We start from the raw sequence: 22,435 nt of genomic DNA, 5'->3' as shown, positions 1-22,435 counted from the left end.
ACATCCCTGTTAGTGAGCATTTCCTTGCCAAGATAATCCAACCACCTGACAGGTCAAGAATCAAGAAGCTGATTAAACAGCGTGGTTGTTACAGGTGCACCTTGTGCTGGGGACAATAAAGGTCACTCTAAAATGTGCAGTTTTGTCACACAACACAATGCCACAGATGTCTGAAGTTTTGAGGGAGTGCAATTGGCATGCTGACTGCAAGAATGTGAACCTAATGAATAGAATAGAACCTAATGAATTCATTTCAATTGGCTGATTTCCCTATATGAAGTGTCACTCAGTAAAATTGTTGAAATTATTGCATGTTGCATATATATATATATATATATATATATATTGTATAGTTTAAGAATCTCAAGAGAAAAAACAACACTAGATATTCTTTCCCAGTATTTTTATGAATAAGCAAATAACACATTTTCTATCCTCTGCATGGGATGACAGCAGGAGTATGACGTTTGCGCTCTTGAACAGACCCTCTTGAACTACATATCCCAAAATGCACTTATCGTTTCACAAAAAAATAGGTTCAATGTACAGTATGTTCATGACCAGAGAGCAAATTTGCTGTTTGACAATTTAGTGAATGTGTAAACGTCTTGGGTCGCAATTTGTGAAGTTAATCTGCAACAGAGTGCATTTGGTCGTCAAGAGACGTTTGTGAGGCGGTGTCTTTACAGAGGAGAAGCTACAACAGGAAAAACACAACAACACTGTCGGTGAGTGCAACTTTACCATACATAGAGAGAACAATGAGCCAGATGTTTTAAAATAGAATAGGATGTAGAAATCTGAAGCATCCGGTTGGCGTTTCGACTCAACACCAAATATGGTGATGAGAGGAAGCCCAGTGGCCGGCAGTGGGAGAAGACGGAGCAAGATTAATTTTGGACGAGATTCTGCAAATTTCCTCAAACGTTTGATCCAATACAGTTTTCTGTTCCCAAAACATGTTACGAACATAGTACTTTTTGCCAAAGTTTCAAAAAAAATTGCGTTGTTTTGTAAGTGCAAGGGCGAATTGAGATTCAGGCTATGCGTTCCCTAACTGAAATATGCAAATACATGCTTGAACGCGCCAATGGGATCTCGTTAGTTCGTGCTTGTTCTGCCGTCTATGATTAATTTTCTACCATTGGAAACGATTGGCTGTGGTCTATCTTTGGGTTATAAAAAAATCTTTGACTTTACTTTGTCAACTTTAAATTCTTCCATGCATCTCCCGCTGCAGTCTGCAATGCAGCATATGTCCCAGCGATTGCTACATAGCACAACGTGTGCCTTAGAAGTGTAATAAATGTATATTTTTGTTCCAGCCAGGCACCTTTGGAACATCAGTATGGCAGAGCCACAGAGGGTGAGAGATTTGCCTGAGGATGTAGACACAGATGACTGCATGACTTCATACACTCACATTTACAGTCCAGATTTACTCAAGTAAGTGGAAATACAACCTTAACGTACCAACTGTACTTGAGCTGTGCATTGTCATTTGGAACAAAAGCAATGGCCAGTAGATTTTATAGGGAAATGGTATTACCTTAAGTGATGTAATAGGAAAATATGACATAGGGCACTCTGTATAATACTGGTACTGTACATAATTTTTTAACAATATCTTTTCACAGAGACCAAGTGGCGTTCATAACTGGCGGGGGAACTGGAATTGGACTGCGCATAGCTGAAGTGCTCATGAGGTACTGTACCTGGAGTCTCTTGACGTACTACTCCATGCTCCCTGAGACTGTACTTTAACCCTCTGGTTGGGTTATCACTGCCTATCTTCTTTTACCTATAGAGCATGTTACTCTTCACCTAAGACCTTGAATGATACATCTGTCACGTTTGGCTTCCTGGTACATCACATGATCTCAGCCTTAACCTTGCACCTTTCACTTGACATGTCCCTGCTCCCCTCACCCCTCATCTATCACATTCCCTTGGCCTTTACCCTGCCTACACCTGGGACTGCTCACCTCATGCCACTGTGTTCTACCTATAGCTACCATCCGCAAACCACCATTAGAGGCAACTAAAACCTTATGCCGCATGTCATCACACACGGAACACCTTGCACCTCACCCCTAACCTCTCACCTTTCGTCTCTTTCAGGCACGGCTGTGACACAGTGATTGCCAGCAGAAACTTGGAAAAGCTGACAGAGGTCTGCTACCCTTATATCGTTTAGTAGACCAAACAAAAACATAAAAAAAAAAAAAACGATGTTGATTAAATGTTGAATAAATGTTGATTTATCATGCTGATGTCTCGTCTATGTTTTCTTCCAGGCTGCTAAGAAGCTGATGGCAGCAACGGGACGCCGCTGTCTCCCTCTGACCATTGACGTGCGACAGCCCCAGACCATCTCCGCTGCCGTGGACGAGACGCTGAAAGAGCTGGGCAGGATTGATATCCTCATTAATAGTATGTAGAACACACACGTGTGCACAGACAGACATGCACATGCACCCATACAACAACATTGTAGGTATGGGGGGAAGTGAAATGGGCTCTGCTGTGAAATTGTGTGCGACATTGATTTTAATGAAGCCATGTCGCGGTGAAAGCAGTGTGATTTTGTTTCAATTATGACATTTTCTCAAGCAATGTCAATCTCTCTTTATCAACTTTTCTCATATAGGCCTGTTTCAGATCACAAAGTCATCATCTGTTCTGGCTTTTATCGTTTTTGTTACGTTTATAACTTGATTTGCATTTTACAACATTTCAATCTCAGTCTTTCTTTACATTTGTACATTTTCTTTTTAATACCCAATTTTAAATGGAAACGTGTTAACGTTGGTTGTTTGAAATAGGTATATCTCTCTGGTCACCCCCAAAACCAATTCTTCCTTTGGCCGCCTCTCCTTCCAGTTCTCTGCTATCAATGACTGGAACGAACTACACAAGTCTCTGAAACTGGAAACACTTATATCCCTCACTAGCTTTAACCACCAACTGTCAGAGCAGCTCACAGATTACTGTACCTGTACATGGCCCATCTATAATTTAGCCCAAACAACTACCTCTCCCCCTACTGTATTTATTTATTTATTTTGCTCCTTTGCACCCCATTATTTCTATCTCTACCTTGCACATTCTTCCACTGCAAATCTACCATTCCAGTGTTTTACTTGCTATATTGTATTTACTTCGCCACTATGGCCGTTTTTGTTTTTTTGCCTTTACCTCCCTTATCTCACCTCATTTGCTCACATTGTATATAGACTTATGTTTTCTTATTATTTCTTATTGACTGTATGTTTGTTTTACTCCATGTGTAACTCTGTGTTGTTGTATATGTCAAACTGCTTTGCTTTATCTTGGCCAGGTCGCAATTGTAAATGAGAACTTGTTCTCAACTTGCCTACCTGGTTAAATAAAGGTTAAATAAATAAATGAATGTAAAAAAAAATATGTAAGGAACTGTCTAGCGATCTATTTTATTTTATAGATGCTGCTGGAAACTTCCTGTGCCCTGCAATCTCCCTCTCCTTCAATGCCTTCAAGACAGTCCTGGAGATTGACACCCTGGGTACATTTAACACCAGCAAGGTGGTCTATGAGAAGTGGTTCAAGGTACGGTACACTCTCAGTATGCACTGAGATTTTTCAATCAATTTCCTTCAATCTAACTACCTACCTTTTCACATGACTTGCATGGATATTCCTGTTTGTTTTTCATTGTTGTGCTATTACCTCAGATAGTCATACTTCTGGTAAAATGTATGGATAGATAGACTTGATCATGTCTGATGTTTGTGTTCAGGACCACGGGGGTGCCATTGTAAACATCTCTGCCACCCTCGGCTACAGGGGTCAGGCTCTCCAGGTGCATGCTGGCTCTGCCAAGGCTGCCAACGGTAAGAAACGTTACAGTGTTATAACTCTATGATTGTAACTATATTGTTGTGTTTTTATGTGGTTCTATGTATTTGGTAGAAGCAGCTGTAGTCTTTTGGTGAGTCAGCACTATTTCTCAGATATAACAGCAAGCCCACTAACAACTTCCCCTCTCTTTATTCATCCCACTACTCTTTTCTTTTCACATCTCTCTCCCTCAGATGCCATGACCAAGCACCTGGCTGTTGAATGGGGACCAAGTGGGGTAAGGGTTAACACCCTGGCACCAGGTCCTATTTCTGGGACAGAGGGCTTCCATAGACTGGGTAAGGATCTGTGGCTGCCTGGCTGTGGTTTGATAAACATGTTTGGATTGATTAAGCCGTGAGCCAAACTCACACATTGCCACACATACTTTTTAGTGATAAATCCTGCCACTCCTCTCTACCTTTTTAATGAAGTATGTTTTATTATACACTTAAGTAGATCTGGGTAATTCTGTGTTATTTCTATGCTAGTGAGGTCAAAGTTATCAACAGCAGAGCCTTAGGGGCTTCCCGGGTGGCGCAGTGGTCTAGGGCACTGCATCGCTGTTCACACCCAGGCTCTGTCGCAGCCAGCCGCAACAATTGGCCTAGCGTCGTCCGGGTTCTGGGAGGTTTTGGCCGATAGAGAAATCCTTTTCTCATCGCGCACCAGCAACTCCTGTGGCGGGCCAGGCTCAGTGCGCGCCAACCAAGGTAGCCAGGTGCACGGTGTTTCCTCTGACACATTGGTGCAGCTGGCTTCCAGGTTGGAGGCTCTCTGTGTTAGGAAGCAGTGCAGCATGGTTGGGTTGTGTTTTGGACGACGCATGGCTTTCGACCTTTGTCTCTCCCAAGTGAGAGTTGTAGCGATGAGACAAGATATAGTATAGTAAATATAGTAAAGATATAGTAAATAAAAAATATATATAAAAAAAAGAGCAGAGCCTTAGAAGAGGTAAACTAAATTAAGTCCTCTTCAGTCTCATTTTTCTTTGCCCCAAATACTTGTTCTCACCCTCCCCTCCCCTCTTGTCTTCAGGTGGCAACATAGCAGACAGCATGGGCGCCTTCTCATCCATTCCGCTGCAGCGGGCAGGCAACAAGACTGAGATGGCCCACAGCGTGCTGTTCCTGGCCAGCCGTGCCTCCTCCTATGTGACGGGCCACATCATGGTGGCTGACGGCGGGAGCTGGCTCACCTCAGCCAATGACGTGTCCATGCTGCTCGGTATAGCTTCCTCTCAGTCTGCTAAACTCTGACACGGCCCCTCTCCCCGTCCCAGGTGTGTAGTACAGGGAAGGAGGTGCAGCTGTAGGTGTAGGGGAAGAGGACGTTGTGAAGTGTATTGTGGATAAGTAGAGTGCATTTATCTTTAATCTAGAAAAAAATATTTTTCTGCACTTTGTGACATCAGCTGATGTCAAATTTGATTGATTGGAGTAAAGTGGCATAGTTATAGGGGTAGTGTTTTGCCCTGAGTTGGGCATAACTGATTGCTTAATTTGTCTGGCTTGTGTTTCATTTTCTTCTGTGGCCTTTCGCCTAAGGACACTTTAGATAGAGAAGCATCAACTTATTATTTGATATGCAGATACTGTCTTCAAATTAAATTGTGTTTATTTTGCTTTCAGGCTATTGGTCAGCTGAACTGAAGAGAGACAAGTAGATGGTGAAGAAGAAGTGGCAGATTTTGAATAATCTGCTAAATATAAATCAATGGATTTGCCATGTATGATATTTGAGACTGGACAGCTACCATAGCTGATAGTGGTTAAGTGGACAATAGGAGGTAAACACAAATATTGACTGGAAATTATTGACCTAGAAAGACACATCACAGCCACATGTTGAAAACGGGATAGATTGGCCCAATCATGTTTCAAGCGTTGGATAATGAGTTAATCCACACCATTTAAACAAATTGTAATTACTAAATACAATAACTACTTTGGATTAAGAATCAATATGTTGATGAACGTGATTAGTAAAATCGCCTTCTGTAGTTGTTGAATCATGGAGGCTAGTTGTTGAAATTACATTGTAAAGCACTTACAATTTCCATACACAATGTCCAGAAATTTTCCTAATAAACCTTGACATAATGACATTTAAAAACTCTGCCTCCATTTCAAACATCACAACACTTTTCTAACCTCATCATACATGTACTGAACTCGAGTATTCAAAATGACTCCTCCAAGCAAACACTGAGTTTTCACATAGCATGCCCTACTGTATGACCATATTGCTCTAGATAAATGGCGAATGAAACAGTAACCACAATAGTATAGCCTGAAAGATAATACATTATTAATATGCATTGACTAAAATCTGCCAGAGGGGGGCGCCAACGTACAATGCACTAGAAATTGGGACCTTTGCTTTGGATTCAATGTGTGTTGTGTTGCTAAGATGTTAAACTTGCCAATATACCCTTTACATTATTCGTTCACCATTATTATGCTAAACAAAGCCCAAGAAAACCAAGAACATTTAATCTATTGCCTACATGAGAAAGGCTGGGTACCACTCACAATCACTGTTGGTGCTAGTTGAAGTCTTTTGGAGAATGTGCATGGTCATGGATGTAAAAATACATTACATTACCAAAGGTATGTGGACACCTGCTCGTGGAACATCTCATTCCAAAATCATGGGAATTAATATGGAGTTGGTCATCCCTTTGCTGCTATAACAGCCTCCACTCTTCTGGGAAGGCTTTCCACTAAATGTTGGAACATTGCTGTGGAGACTTGCTTCCATTCAGAGCTTTAGTGAGGTCGGGCACTGATGTTGGGCGATTATGCCTGGCTCGCAGTCAGTGTTCCAATTCATCCCAAAGGTGTTCGATGGGGTTGAGGTCAGGGCTCTGCAGGCTAGTCAAATTCTTCTACACCAATCTCAAAAACCATTTCTGTATGGACCTCACTTTGTGCATGGGGGCATTGTCATTCTGAAACAGGAAAGGGCCTTCCCCAAACTGTTGCCACAATGTTAGAAGCACAGAATTGTCCAGAATGTCATTGTGTTAAAGCACACACTGACATTCTGGACAATTCTGTGCTTCTAACATCGTTAAGAGATCCCTTCACTGGAAGTAAGGGGCCTAACCCAAACCATGAAAAACAACCCCAGACCATTATCCCTCCTCCACCAAACTTTACAGTTGGCACCATACATTGGGGCAGGTAGCATCCACCAAACCCAGATTCGTCAGTCGGACTGTCAGATGGTGAAGTGTGATACTCCAGAGACTGCATTTCCACTGCTCCAGAGTCCAATGGCAGTGAGCTTTACACCACTCCAGCCAACGCTTGGCATTGCGCATGGTGATCTTAGGCTTGTATATGGCTGCTCGGCCATGGAAGTCCATTTCATGAAGCTCCCGATTAACAGTTATTGTACTGACGTTGCTTCTAGAGACAGTTTGGAACTCTTTAGTGAGTTGCAACCGAGGACAGACGATTTTTTTTACACACTAAGTGCTTCAGCACACAGCCATTGTGTGACAGCTCTTAAGTAAGGCCATTCTACTGCCAATGTTTGGCTATGGAGATTGCATGGCTGAGTGCTCGAGTTCATACACCTGTCATCAACGGGTATGGCTGAAATAGTTGAATCCACTCACTTTAAGAGTTGTCCACATACTTTTGTATATATAGTATATGAAATAAACAATGGTTAGACAATGCAATTAAAAGCCTACACAGGTATTTTGCATCGTATTTTGGACTGCGGTTCGTTCTGTGCGCGTGCGTGAAACGTCACCGCTGTATGCGGCGGAGGGATGGCAAGGGCCGGGTATTTGCTGCTGATGCTGATGACAGTGTGAACGGCCTCTGCGCTCCTTTATATCGTTATACCTCAGTGCTGTAATCACGGTTTAGAAATGTGGCAACATATTTTGTATGTTTGACACATACAGAAGCATCTTCAGACGGAGAATCATGTCTTTGGAGAGCGTTAGGATGGTAAATACATTTCGGGAGGCCGGGAGAAGCTGAAGAAATTTTAAGCAAGCGGACTGAATTTGTTCCTGACACAGGTGGATGATTGTTGGATCCGAAACGTCTGGATAAAAACACAAAACGCGGATGTAAATGAAAAGTATCGTCAGAACGAATAAACTGACTTAAATGGGAAAAGGAAATTAGCTGAAGGTCTTCATATTCAGTCTACTTTTGCTTCAGAATCAAGGGCTGACGAATTGGCTCGTTAGCTAGCTAGTTAACAAGCTAACTAGCTCGAGCTTCCTTCAGGATATTATAGGGATGCTCGGACGCCTTCGCGTTAAATCAATGTTAATATTGCCAAACATGTTATTGTCAGTCTGCAAGCATTTGCATGCTTTACATGGAGTTCAGCGTTGCTAGCTAACTAAGTTAGCAAGCTAGCTATTTATTTACTCGAAGGTTGGCGTATTATAATCCACTGTCAAGTTAAAACACATCTCGCATTGGCTAAAAGCTAGCTAGCTAGCTGGTTAACCAGTTGACGTTAGCTACAGTCACACTTTGAAACCAAATTGTCGATAACCGAGTGGCAGTGCCACATATTAGTACATGTTAACTAGTTAAAAGTAGTTAAACGTTGGTGATATTATTGCATCCAATTTATAGCACGAATCCAATGTTTGCTTATTTTCCAGACTGAATTTTTTGGCAGTCAGCTGTATTAGCAAGACTATGCTTGACAACAACCGGGGCAACTGACAGCTAAAATTAGTCCGTCCCAATGATGCTGGAGATGGGGACAGTAAATTTATATAGCACGCCGTGTTTATCATTTGCTTCCCTTTTCCTTGATCAGGTTTGACCATTTTCTATCAAGCTAAACTGATCAATTCCCTTACTATCACAGGAACTCATCTTTTTGTGTGTTATGTCACTTCATATTGTCTTGTAATATCATAGTCATTGTATGACATTGGCATGGAATTAGAATACTAACTATTAGAATATAGTAATTTAATAGGATCGATATGAACATTAGCATGTTGCCCCAGTAATAGTTTGGTTCTTAGAACATTTCTATTTAGTCTGTGCTATTTTGCTAAGCCACATGTCACCAATTAATGTTGCATTCTAAAGTATACATCAAAGTTCATAATTCTATGGAATGAATTATACATTTTTCTGAAAATGCACATTGGATTAGTTGACAACATTTAAAAAAAAATGCAGGGTTAGTCACTGTAAATGCATGAGTAGTGGATAATTTAAGGCAACATCAACAATTATGGCAAGTAGACAAATCAATGAATATAGGGAGTACACTGGTTATAAGCACTAAGGTGTTTACACAGTGCTGAGATGTCATAAATTCAGAGCTGGACAGGCAGGTTTTTATTTACCATCATGCAACATTTGCCTATGGATCTAATCAAGGATATCAACTGCCATGTGTAGAATAACAATATTGAAATTGAGAAAGATTTGGATTTTGACTTTAATGTAAGAGGAATTATAAGCTTTCTCAAATTTGCTCAGGAATTATCTATTTAAATGGAACAGACTCTGATGTCGAGCCCTCTGGGGCATTCTGAGTGGGATCCAGAAGGCACAAGCTCCCATGGATTCATCCTCTTGGATTCAGAGAAAGGAGCCATAATGCCTCAGAGAAAAGGTGGTCAGACGGCTTTGGATTTCCAGAAAGTTGACCAGGATGTATCTCTATGCCTGGAAGAGCTTTTCCAGGAGAACGCCTTAAATTTAGACAGTCTTTTCAGGACCTCCAGTTACTCTGGTGGAGACAAGATTTTGCCATGGGAGGGAGATCAATCTAATCATTCTCAAGATGTTCCCCTGGACAAACCTCTAGAGTTATCGCCTCTCAAAGACAAAATTGAGGAACATAACAATGTAAGTGACAGTCCTCTACCTTGGCTGTTATTCTCTAAAACCACTGATTTGCTCAGGGACAACTCAGTGTGCGAGGAACTAAATTCCCTGCAAGATCCACCTGTGAGTTACACAGACTCTGTTAACAGTTACAAGGAGCTGATAACCCTCAGTGAACCTCCTTCTCCTGTGAAGGTTTCAGATAGGACTCCAGATACCAACACAGAGGCTTCCTCTTTGTTGGTAGATCACCTCTCATCTGAAAACTTCACCTTCTCCCCCAGCCCTGCCCCTTCAGGTGAGGTGAACCCACAGGGTGTCAGTAAGGAGCTTTTACTCCTGTCACTGGATGAGGACAGTGGCTTCCCTCCTCCCTTACAGGGCGGAGAGACTGTGTCACCTGAAACCGGGGACAAAGGTTTATTCCTGGAACCTGTGACTGATCTACCCACAGTCAGTAACAGTACCCCTGAAGGTTTACCTGAGAGCAGCTTCTCACACAACAACATCCATACTGACTGCGCTAGAGAATCTCCAGGGGTTCAGGTGGGATCTGTGCCTTTGCTGGATCTGGAGGTTCCTGACTGCGACAGCAGCCTCAGCCTCTGCCCTACTCCTCTTGAGTCACCTACCTGCACAGGTGCATCACCTGCAGAGGATTCAGAGCAGGAACACACTTTGGCTACTTCAATTCTGACTCTATCAGAGCACAGAGGTGAGGGGGACTCGTCCCTCCTTCTGAACTCTTCACCACCATCGATTGAACCCCCATCGCCAAAGTTCCTCTCCAACAGAGATGCTTCGGTCCTTGGTCAACTGCCCAGTGGCTGCAGCTCCGAGGAGAATGGCCCCCAAGATTTGATGGAAGACAAAATTATCTTTGATTTTACCAAACATGAGGGAGAGGAGGAAATGGCTCTGGATCAGTGCTTGACCTCAGACGTGCTGCCCGATGAGGAAACGTTGGACTTGAAACCACCTGAGGCTGTACAGGGTGACAGTGTTCCTGCCTTACAAACTGAACAGCGCGATGGGGAAAGGTTGGCTGACTTGGACCTGTTTGCCGGAACCACGGATTGTCACAAACGTGATAGTTTTGATTGCCCAGTTCTGGAGTTGAATGGTTTGTCTTCTGACTCTGGATGGACTAGTGAACAAACAGTAGAGACGCTGTCACTCTCTAAAATGGTGGGGTCTGACTCCATGGTCCCCATAGTGAATCAGAGAGAGGAAGACCCATCACCTCTGAAGGCAGTGTTTGACGCTCTGGACCAGGATGGGGATGGATTTGTACGCATTGAGGAGTTTATGGAGTTTGCTGCTGCCTATGGGGCTGACCAGGTGAGACGCATCTCTTTTTAGATTTGTGTCTGTGCATTGTTTTTGCTATTCAGTTCCCAGTCAGTGCATGAGGGAGTGTAAGGTCATGGTGAATTGGTCATCTGAAAGGGTTCTGCATGCGTGTTAACCTAGAGATCATAAGCCTCATTCTGTTTAAATGATTTACTATTGATTTTCCACTTTACTGTAGAGCTTCCTGTAAAATCTTAGTTAATTCCATCAACTGCAATCCATCCCTCAGTGTTTCCTCAAAGGGCGAGAGGCTTTAATTTGTAGGCTATTTTGTAACAGAGACTAGGCAGCCAAGCTAACTGGTAGGCCTCTGTTAATGGCCATTATTACAACTAGTTTCAGATTGAGTAAGAGGAGCCTAGATTATAAACATCAGGTAACATGTTCTCACATGGGATAGGCATACACTCTTTTTTGTTATTTTCCATGATGAGGGAACGCACTGGGGGGGATTTATGTTACCCCAAAATGCAATAGAACCCAGGAAACCTGAGCACTTGGACTTTGGTGTACGATACTGAAGAACACCGGGCAATGTTTTTATAATTTAAACCCTAAACGTAGCGTTTGCCGGCAGAGGGCGATATTGAGTCGTCCTTTTACCGTCCAAACTCATTGTATGCAGCCTGCAATATATTCGTATCCCTCGTAGACCGTACCTAAAACATTATCTATTGGCTTAGATTTCCTCCTTAACTTTATTTAATGGCGAGGAGGCTGGTAAAAAAGGGAAATATGCAAACTTTCCATGTGAATCACCATTTTTCACCACCATGGTGGCTAAATGCCAATCCTGGTTGTGTATCGTGTTCAGCCAATCAAGTTGCAGCAGTCTTTTTTTCCCCCGTTAACCTAACGCAGCGCTGTATCGTGGAAAACTAAGACTGTTCTCAGGGCGGGTCTGTCGGTTTTGACGAGCAGAAGTGACTTTTCGCAGCAGGTTTAGAGAATTAGGTTAGGGTTAGCTAAAATGCTAAAAAATTGTCTCTGGCGTGACTCAAACATATCTAGCAACAACCTGGTCTGCCCTGAGAATAGTCTTGGTTTCCACTAATGCGATGAAACCCTTGGTCTGATAGTTTCAACCGTATTGGCTGAACGCGATACAACACATCCGGGATTAACATTTAGCCACTCTAGCATGGTGATGGAAATGGTATTTCATAAGTAAAGTACTTATTTCCCCTGGGTTTTTTTCACCTTATCGCCATTAAGAAAGGTTAAGGAGGAAATCGAAGCCCATGCAGCCTGAATGTGTTTTTTTTGCACTAATTTGTTCACGAGGAATACAACTGTATTGCTGGCTGCATATGCATTTGGACGGTAAAATGACTTGACTCAATATCGCCATCTGCCGGCCGTTGGGCTACCCTAAACACAAACCTTCAGCTTTGCATTTATCAGCAATAACAGTAAACTAGGATACAATAGGTCACAAATGGTTTGTGAACACACTATTGAAACATGATCAGACAAAGCTTGAGAGTAATTTCATGCTCTATAGCTTGGGTTTGAAATGAATTATCAGAGGATGAACTCTGGTCACTTATTCCCGTTAAACCCAGAGAATGCTTTTTGGATTTGAGAATAGATTTGGCCAACACTGCCACTCATTCTTAACCTTGTTTTGATTAATATTTTGCCTAATCTCTCATTGGTCAGTGTTCAATAGCTGGGATTTGGCATGAAAATCGTGATAAATCTGAAGGAAAATATATGGGCTGAAATTAATTCTGACAGGACAGGCCTGGTACCTCCTGCCCTCTTATTCTACAAAACAAGCCACGAAGATGGTCAAATCTGCCCATAGGCAACATACCTCACTCCATTGTACTGCATAATCTCATGTGTATTGGCTGCTCCATCCTGCCCCAGCTATGACCTTCACCCATTCTCCATCCTAGGCATCTTGCTTTACACCCAAACATATCACTTAAATTCTGTGGTTTTTCTTTGCTAGGAAGTGAGGCCAATTAAAGAAAAACATTGAAATGCCTTCCACAGCTGTTGGGAGGTGAAAGGTGTAAAATAAATAATTTGATTGGCATCCATCCCTTTTTGTGAAAATAATTGTATTTGGGTATAGGCTAGAGTTTCCCCCTTAGCTTTTTTTCATAGTCCTTTGGTTTTACTCCGAATCCACCCTGCTTTATTTCTCTGTAAGGCCATGGAGTTAATTGTATTATTTGTCTACGAGGACATGGCTGGGCCTAGGTGTTGGATGTGGTTATATCTACACAAACTCAGTACATAAACAATAAAGTTAAAAGGGTGTCAGGTTCATTCCTCTGTTGTCCAACATTCTTGCCTTTTGTGCCAGTCACAAAAGTATGTTTATAACAAGTAGTCCTTACTTCCTGTAAGCACCCAACCTTTCAGTTGCAAATAATGGGCGAAAGGTTGGATGCAAATACCATTGTAACTGGTGACCCACACATTCGAAATTTAATTATCTTTTGAATGATTACCATTCCATATAGGCTAAATGTGCTGAAGTAGGCCTATCTTGCCAATTGTAGGCTCGAACAGAATTTTAGGACTGACCCTGAATGTGGTTGCTGAAAGGAAGATCTTGGAATGTGTGGTGGTGGTGGGGGTTGAGGCAATTAAAGAACTTCCATTATAGCTTTATCCACAATTCTTTCAGAGGAGACATTCTATTTTGTTAACCTCATTTCCCTGATTTTAGATTTTACCATGGCATTTTAAGCACAGATGCACTCTACGTTATACAAGTTAGTTAGTGCGTAGTGGTTGGCAAACAAAAGTCACTCGAGTCAAACCACCATTTAGGCCTAGTCAAAACATTTGACAGTGATTTCTTTACAACAGGAACAGGATAGAATAGCAGGCTCTATTGCTGGCTGACTAATCGTCTCTTTAAATCCCCTTCCCCCAGTTCATAACACCATTGTCAGCCCTGTTTTTTTCCTGTACACCCCATAGATATCTCTGGCTCCCCAGATTGAGTGGTTAGGGAGGCTTAAGTAGAATGTTGTATTTCCCCAGAGTCAGAGGGGCTGAAATGTGTAGGGTACCATCACCTCCCTATGACCCTGTTTTCTGAGAGGGAGGGGGGACTGCTTCACTCTGGACCATCACCACGAAGTACCATATCTAGTTTTTTTATGGCGCGAGATAAATGAACATGACATTTGGGAAACCCTCCCAGATCGCTGGTGTAGTCTAACTCTTGTGTTATTCCATGGTGTTTGGTTTCTGGTGGCCTCTTCCACGAGTAGCTCCATAATATCCTTGTGGTTTTCCTGACATCCATGTTTATCAAGGATTTGTTTTGGATCGCAAACCAGGTTGTGCAGATTTGATTACCTCAGTGTCTCTCGTTGAGCTGAGGTATTGCATGTCTGGTTTCCATGAGCTGTGGGAAAGCTTGCACCCTTTACAGCTTAGCTTATTCAATTGCTTCTCAGATGTCCGCCTGGCCTATCATGACTAGAGAGAGAAAGATGGGCTTAGACTGGTTTGCGTTCTTCATTAAGGAAAGTAAGCAAGCAGTAGACAGACTTATCTCTAGAATTTGAAGAATGTTATTTAATGACCTTATGAGTGGGTTTTGTATTTGTCGATTCAAGGACAGTTTGGCATAGTCCTAGTTAGTGACACAAATGTTCCACCCAGTAGGATAGACAGACCTATAAAACCCATAGAAGCCCACCTAACTTTCCATTTGTTTTCGGGTGAAAGGACCATGTGACTAGGCCTAGCTATATACAGATCAAACTTAGGCCTAGTTATTCCCTCCTTGCTCGGTGGTAGTACAAGCTTCTGAGTAACTAGATTGCAGAAATGCAATGGCCTTTCTGGCATCTGCATCACTATTCATGTGAAGGATGCCATTTCACAAACAAAATATACCTATGAAAAATCAATAGAAAGTGGTGTTCAGCATGACAGTGTGGGCAATGGGCATATAAAATTTGTTTACAGCAACTTATTTTATATGGTACATTTAGTCTGTCCTTGTGGATTTTTATTGTGCCTGTAAGCTTCACAAATCATTTTATTTTCCTTGTGGTGGAAGCGCTTGGCAAATCTCTCATGTACCTAAAAACATTTCACAGGTAGGTCTGAGCAGAGGATAATTAATATCTAACCCAGCTAACTTTACACTGCTTGGTCTGCATAGGACATTCCCTGCGTTGATAGTTGCAGACGAGGGAAGCTATTGCATGTACAGTGTGATATCAGATATCTGATATTTGCATGGATGTCCTAATCCGTTAATGGGGCCTCAGAGTTGAATGCAAATCCCATCCCGGAAACATTCCAGGAAGAGGTGTGTGTGTGTGTGTGTGTGTGTGTGTGTGTGTGTGTGTGTGTGTGTGTGTGTGTGTGTGTGTGTGTGTGTGTGTGTGTGTGTGAGACAGTCAGGCAACCGTGTGGATCGGAGGAGAGAAAATGGAACAAGAAGAGTTTGTAGAACATGGCACTTGAATCCACAACCCTGGCATTGTGATTCCCATTGGGGACCAGTACGAAAAAAGTATGAATGTATGAACTCACTACTCTGGATAAGAGCGTCTGGTAAATGACTTGAATGTAAATGTATATACTCCATCACGGAATGACCTTTGACAGTGGCTAAGCCCCTATACTGGGGTACTGATGTAAAAAGTATTTCTGTCTGTAATAAAGCACTTTTGTGGGGAAAAAATCATTCTGATTGGCTGGGCCTGGCTCCCCAGTGGGTGGGCCTAGACCCTCTCAGGCCCACCCATGGCTGTGCCCCTGCCCAGTCATGTGAAATCTGTAGATTAGGGACTAATTAATTTATTTCAATATACTGATTTCCTTCTATGAACTGTAACTCAGTAAAGTCTTTGAAATTGATGCATGTTGCGTTTATATTTTTGTTCAGTGTAGAACAGGATTATCTATTTTGGATGCAGTTTAAATGGAGTTGATAGAGAGAAAAAGACTGCAAGATTGTGCTCACGTTAGTGATAGGCTGTTTTAAACTCTATAGCTGCAATTAAAAAATAAATAATAATCTTTACAATTAAAAAACAAGGTGACCCCCCCCCCTGAAAGCCAGATGGAGATGGATAAATTAGACATACATTCGGTCTTTGTATTACTGTAGCATAGACTATGCTGCAGCAAATGTAGGCATACCTGTTCCAAGAAAAACCATGAGATGATAGGTCTACATGCATTGTGAGCATCGCTCCATACTGAGATGGGCTGTCTGTCCCCACCCTGAGCGTTGGTGATTCATCATGCAGAGGCCATAGAGAAGCCAGATTTAGACTTTGCATATAATTTAACAGTTCCATTTCACGCCTTGCTGTTCATATAAATAATTTATTTTAATTTACTGGTTTCTCGCAGTTATTTATCCCAGGAAAAGGAGTGGTTTTGGGCAGTAAATCTCGGTAACCGGGTTCCCGCCATTCAACCCTAGATCTAAAGGGTTAGACAAGTTAGTGGCAAGGGATAAAAATGTAACTGGGCTGAGAAAAGAAGATGGAGAAGACAACGGAGATGAAAGAAGAGCCTGAATGTGATGTGGTGGAGTCAATGAGAATGAGAGGGAAGAGCGGAGCAAATGAAAGAGATGAGACTGCAGGCGGGGATTCATGATGTAGCCAGTCTAGCCACCTCAGCCTTTTAGTCTGTCTCACAGTTGTTTTGATTTCCCTGAGGTCTGATGATCAGAAAATGTTACAGTAAATAAGTAACTTGTACAGGAAGCCCTGCTGCATATCTCACAGCCACAATCCTAACCCTCTGTTATCGCACATTGATCACCCTCAAAATAAGTTCACCCCAGGAGTGAAGACATGGCAGTATCAGGGAATTGGAAGATCACAAATTGAACAAGGTTTTTTTCAACAAACACTCCAGTGGGTTTTGACCTAGTTTCCACACAAAGCTCTTGGCCCTGCATTGTGATTGTGGCAGGCAGCTCTTGTCCATCCACCTCCCTCTCCCCTCTACAGACAGTCAGCCTCCCCTGTCCTGCTTTTATGTACATTCCCACTAATCCTCAGCGGAATGTCCGATGCCCTGTCCCAAACCCCCATCCTGTTTCTGTGTGTGTGTTCCATTGTTGTTCACAGAGAGAATCTCCCATTAGCTCCATCTCCCTATCCATCTAGGCTATTGCTAGTGAAGTGTCAGGAATAGTTATTCAGCACAGTAATACTCCGTTGAAGACGAGCTGTTGTGAAAACCCCCCCATAGGAATAAGCATCTCACTCTTGGCATGTTACTGCGTCTTACTGCACAACTGTGGCCTGTGTGGGGACACAAATAGAGGAAACCCAGAAAAACCACCATCCATCCAGGCTCTCACTGCCATGTAAATGGAAGGACGTGCCCGTTTTTGCCCGTGAAGTATTCTGACTAGTGCTTTCCTCAGACTGTCCCCTCAGGGCCGTTCTCTTTGGGCTACTGTACATATGGTGGGGTCTTTCTTCCCTGCCTTTTTTGCTGTCAGGACTACAAAAGCACAGCACTGACAGTAGTGAAACCCCCACCTACGTGTGCTGGTCTCACCAATTCTCTAACTGGAGGTGTGAAGAGAGGTGTTTCCTGTGCTGTGATGACCCGGCGCTCTGGTTGTCTGTGGCCTGTTCTGAGGAGGATCGAAAGCTCAAGTGCAGGGAGACACCCACTCACTCTCACCTCTCAAATGTCAATCTCCATCTCATTTACTGCTGTTTATAAACTTCCAACCGCTTTAAACGACCCATCTATTCACCACCATCCACTTCCTGACCAACCTAATTTATGAAAGATTTGCATAGCAGCGAGCACTTGGCTATCAAATTTAACCTGAAATCTTATATCAACATTTCAGTGTTAACCCACCAATAAGGCAAACAAGTCTGATCTTGCCTTTCAAACTTCAGTTGTGTTTAAAGACATGCTCCAGAACTTTGGCAACCAGTAAGTATTTTTTTAAACCTCCCGCTTTGGGCTGGATGTGTCAATGTGTAGTTCGTATGTGCATAATCTATGAGCAGAATTACTGTTTTACCTCAATTAGCCTCGAAATCTCTGATTTGAAAGCAACTGTTTACTGGAAGTTGTTCAGTGCCATTTTACCCCACCTGGGCCAGCCCCCTAGCAATTTGAGTTTCAGCCCCTCTTCATTTGAGTTACAGCTAGCAAGATGCACACACAGCAGAGCGTGAGAGCGCAATGACATGGTGCACATATCTGCACGTGGCTCGTGAACGCTACTTTCAGAACTGCTGGCTAAAAAGTATACAAAAGTACTGGAGAATCTCTTTAATATTCAAGCAGGTAAAGTGAATCGGTCTATCACCTTGAGGGCTGTAGTTCTCAGGCTAAGTCAATCCACAGTTTGCTAAGAGTTTCAGCTGCTACCTCTCTAGATGTAGCTTATGTTTGCTAAGCAGATCGACTGTTTGGGTGTGTGTAACTGATACAAAAGTGCAGAACAGGAAAGTCTATTCACAAAGTTAAAGCCTCTGTTGAATGGTCATGTTAAGCCCAGTCAGATTTGTACTTGTGGTACTATGTTATCTATTGTGGCACTATGTCATCTATTGTCTCGGTTTACTCTCATGTTGATGTTGAACGTTTTCCCAAGGCCTCTGCTTGTGATTTGCCCACAAACGTCCGTAACCTCCCAGCTAATTGTAAATGATACATGTATGCAATGACAGCACAATGAGAATGGGATGTGTAATTGCAACATACTGCATTTGTATCTAAAACTTTATAGAAATTGGGTCACAACTAGGAGTGATATTATTTTGTGTGGCCTATTCTTAAAAGAGAACTGCCTCCTAGAACCAACTTCTCTGGTTATAAATGTGGTATCGATATGAGTCAGAAACATTACAAAGTGTAAATAGGATCATTTTTGATCATGAAGTCAGTCTGCCTTCACTTGTAGCCTGTGAGAAAGACCCTTGACAGAGAGCCATGTGAGTGAGAGGTGCTTCGGCACACAGCCAGGAGAAGGTAATTATATAATTATTACATTCAGCCCAAAGGCACAATGGCCACTGGCCACAAAATGCATGGATTTTAGGGGGCATTACAGCCACACAAACGGGATGGAGGTGGAAATTTGAGGCATTATGAAATGCTTGTCAAATTGTGATGAGAGTGTGTATAGCCTGGGCAAAAAAACAAAGAAGAGCTCATGCCTTTCATGCAACTTTTTCAAATCATTATTAGTCTCATCAAAACATACAGCCCAACATTTGTATCACATCTAAAGTTACATAACTCTAAATTAAGCGTATATAGGAGGACATGTTTCTATGTTAACCACTCAACACAGAGCGCACTCCCCCAAATCGTTTGGAGAAAATATCCTTTCTATTTTATTCAGCTATGTTCAAATGTATTCTTCATACTATAAAATAATGCCACAAAATTCTAAGCAAATCTTGTTTGCTGCATGAGTGGAAGAAGTAGCACAGACCCTCTGCTGGTGCAAAACACTGAGCAGTCAATAATGTATGTACAGTGGCAAGAAAAAGTATGTGAACCCTTTGGAATTACCTGGATTTCTGCATAAATTAGTCATAACATTTGATCTAATCTTCATCTTAGTCACAACAATAGACACTTACAGTGTGCTTAAACTAATAACACACAACTTATTGTATTCTTCTTGTCTATATTGAATACATAATTTAAACATTCACAGTGTAGGTTGGGAAAAAGTATATGAATCCCTAGGCTAATGACTTTTCCAAAAGCTAATTGGATTCTGGACTCCAGGTTAGCTGACTCCTATCAATGTGATGAGATTGGAGATGTTGGTTAGAGCTGCCTTGCCCTATAAAAATACTCACTAAATGTGAGTTTGCTATTCACAAGAAGCATTGCCTGATGTGAACCATGCCTCGAACAAAAGATATATCAGAAGACCTAAGATTAAGAATTGTTGACTGGAAAGGGTTACAAATGTATCTCTAAAAGCCTTGATGTTCATCAGTCCATGGTAAGACAAAAGTTCAGCACTGTTGCTACTCTCCCTAGGAGTGGCCGTCCTGCAAAGATGACAGCAAGAGTACAGTGCAGAATGCTCAATGAGGCTAAGAAGAATCCTGGAGTGTCAGCTAAAGACTTACAGAAATCTCTGGAACATGCTAACATCTCTGTTGACGAGTCTAGGATACGTAAAACACTAAAGAAGAATGATGTTCATGGGAGGACAACACGTGAGAAGCCACTGCGGTCCAAAAAAACATTGCTGCACATCTGATGTTTGCAAAAGAACACCTGGATGTTCCACAGCGTTTCTGGCAAAAAAAGTAATTCTCACCAGAGAAAGTCTCAGAGCAAACGAAACAGCACCCCTCTGTTCATTTAAATAAATAAATTAGGCCCTAATCTATGGATTTCACATGACTGGGAAGAGGCACAGCCATGGGTGGGCCTGGGAGGACAAAGGCCCACCCACTGAGGAGCCAGGCCCAGCCAATCAGAATTAGTTTTCCCCACAAAAGGGCTTTATTAGACACAAATACTCTTCAGTTTCATCAGCTGTCCGGTTGGCTGGTGTCAGATGATCCTGCAGGTGAAGAAGCCATATGTGGAGGTCCTGGGCTTGTGTGGTTACAAATGGTCTGCGGTTGTGCGGCCGGTTGGACGTACCGCCAAATTTTCTAAAACAACATTGGAGGTGGCTTATGGTAGAGAAATTAAATTCTCTGGCAACAGCTCTGTTGGACATTCCTCCAGTCAGCATGCCAATTCCGTGCGCACCCTCAACTTAAGTGTTGTGTTGTGTGACAAAATTGTGCATTTGTGACCGACCGCCTTGATTCGCGTCTTCAGTAGAAAAATTTGAAATTGTGTTTTTTACATTAGATTAAAGCAGAGCCAGAGCTACAAAATGGTATATCATAAACTGCATTTGAGGAACAATTGGAAAGTAATTCTGCTTTGAAAGTTGATAACTTGTAAACTCGACTTTTGAGAAAATGGCCTTTGAACGTTTTGGTACCTACTGGAGAGCTCTCCTTTGTCTACACTCATTCTGCATTGTTCACACCCTCTTAAGCCAGTCCCACCCATCTCTTTAAGGATTCACATGTGAGGTCATGTGCTAAACAGTGAGTAGAGTAGTAAAGATTAAGACTAAAAGTGGTAAAATTAGTAGCCTACAGTAAGGAAAAAATCCAGGTAAACAGAAAATGTCCAGATAAAAATATTTTATAAATATTAGATGACGCTTACCCAGACATTCTGGGTCGTGAAAATGCAATAACCACCAGCCACATCTTGCTAAGTGGATGGGTCTCTACAGAAGGTGTAAACGGTACAGTGAAATGGTTACGCCGCGTTAGACAGGATTACCTACACATTCTGACCAGATCAAATAGACAGAAGCGTGCTATATGGCAGACCAATCCAAACTCATCTCTCGGCATGTCCATCCCAATCATTATCTTAGCCAATCATGGCTAGCGAGAAGGTTTCTGTCTTCTTCTGTGACTTAACCAACTGGGCTTGTAATTTAACAATTTTATTCATATTTACAGGCATACAAGTTTGTTATTAAGGCACGTGAAAGTTCACGTGTTCAAAAAAAAAATTAAAAACCTTACGTTGAAACGGCTCTCCTGTGAAGTAGTGACCCACAAAGTAGTGAAACGGGTCACATTTAAGAGTGGCCTTTTGTTGTACCCAGCACAGGGGGCACCTGTGTAAGGATCATGCTGTTTAATCAGCTTCTTGATATGCCACACCTGTCAAGTGGATGGATTCTCTTGGCTAAAGATAAATGCTCACTAACAGGGATGTAAACAAATTTGTGCACAATATTTAAAAGCTGAAATGTATTATACTCCTTTATGGCAAGCCTAAATATGTTCAATAGTAAAAAGTCACATAAGTTCCATGGACTCGGTGCGCAATAGTAGTTGTTAACATGATTTTCGAATGATTATCCCAGCTCTGTACCCCACACCCAGTTACTATAAAGATACAGGCGTCCTTCCTAACTCAGTTGCCGAAGATGAAGGAAACCGCTCAGGGATTCATCATGAGGCCAATGGTAATTTTAAAACAGTTGCAAACATTGTAGTTACTCCACTATACTAACCTAAATGGCAGAATGAACAGAAGGAAGTCTATACATAATAAAAATATAACAAAACTTGCATCCTGTTTGCAATAAGGCACTGAAGTAATACTGCAAAAAATGTGGCAAATTAACTTTTTGTCCAGAATACAAAGCATTATGTTACAAAGCATTAGCAAATCCAACACAACACATCACTGAGTACCAAGTTTCATATTTTCAAGCATGGTGGTGGCTGCATCATGTTATGGATATCCTCGTCATCGGCAAGGATTAGGGAGTGGTTTTAGGATAAAAATAAATGGAATAAAGCTAAGCA

General features: G+C 42.1%; 2 protein-coding genes across 4 annotated transcripts in view; both read left to right on the top strand.

The window, feature by feature from the left end:
* The first annotated feature begins 525 nt into the window (after nucleotides 1–525).
* decr2 (2,4-dienoyl CoA reductase 2, peroxisomal) lies at nucleotides 526–5,994 on the top strand. 3 transcript variants are annotated; one of them, XM_064923830.1, is made up of 10 exons: nucleotides 526–728; nucleotides 1,330–1,446; nucleotides 1,638–1,706; nucleotides 2,122–2,173; nucleotides 2,298–2,433; nucleotides 3,464–3,588; nucleotides 3,779–3,872; nucleotides 4,074–4,178; nucleotides 4,918–5,106; nucleotides 5,511–5,994. In XM_064923830.1, the coding sequence occupies exons 2-10, from the start codon at nucleotides 1,349–1,351 to the stop codon at nucleotides 5,543–5,545; spliced, it is 903 nt and encodes a 300-aa protein (XP_064779902.1). In that variant the 5' UTR covers nucleotides 526–728; nucleotides 1,330–1,348; the 3' UTR covers nucleotides 5,546–5,994. The 3 variants fall into 3 exon arrangements, with proteins under 3 accessions (XP_064779902.1, XP_064779901.1, XP_064779903.1); XM_064923829.1 differs by having other exon boundaries at nucleotides 1,326–1,446; XM_064923831.1 differs by having other exon boundaries at nucleotides 1,326–1,446; nucleotides 4,918–5,161.
* Nucleotides 5,995–7,651: 1,657 nt separating this feature from the next.
* rab11fip3 (RAB11 family interacting protein 3 (class II)) overlaps nucleotides 7,652–22,435 on the top strand; it is a 45,904-nt gene continuing 31,120 nt past the window's right edge. Inside the window, exon 1 of the mRNA XM_064923828.1 lies at nucleotides 7,652–11,060. Within this exon, the coding sequence (XP_064779900.1) occupies nucleotides 9,384–11,060 (1,677 nt within the window). The 5' untranslated portion in view covers nucleotides 7,652–9,383. The remainder of the gene's footprint in view (nucleotides 11,061–22,435) is intronic.

The sequence above is a fragment of the Oncorhynchus masou genome, chromosome 18 (assembly GCF_036934945.1).
Source record: "Oncorhynchus masou masou isolate Uvic2021 chromosome 18, UVic_Omas_1.1, whole genome shotgun sequence".
In the NCBI taxonomy this organism is placed as follows: domain Eukaryota; kingdom Metazoa; phylum Chordata; class Actinopteri; order Salmoniformes; family Salmonidae; genus Oncorhynchus; species Oncorhynchus masou.
Note: the sequence above shows the minus strand (reverse complement) of the source record. Positions and strands in the feature narration are given on the sequence as shown.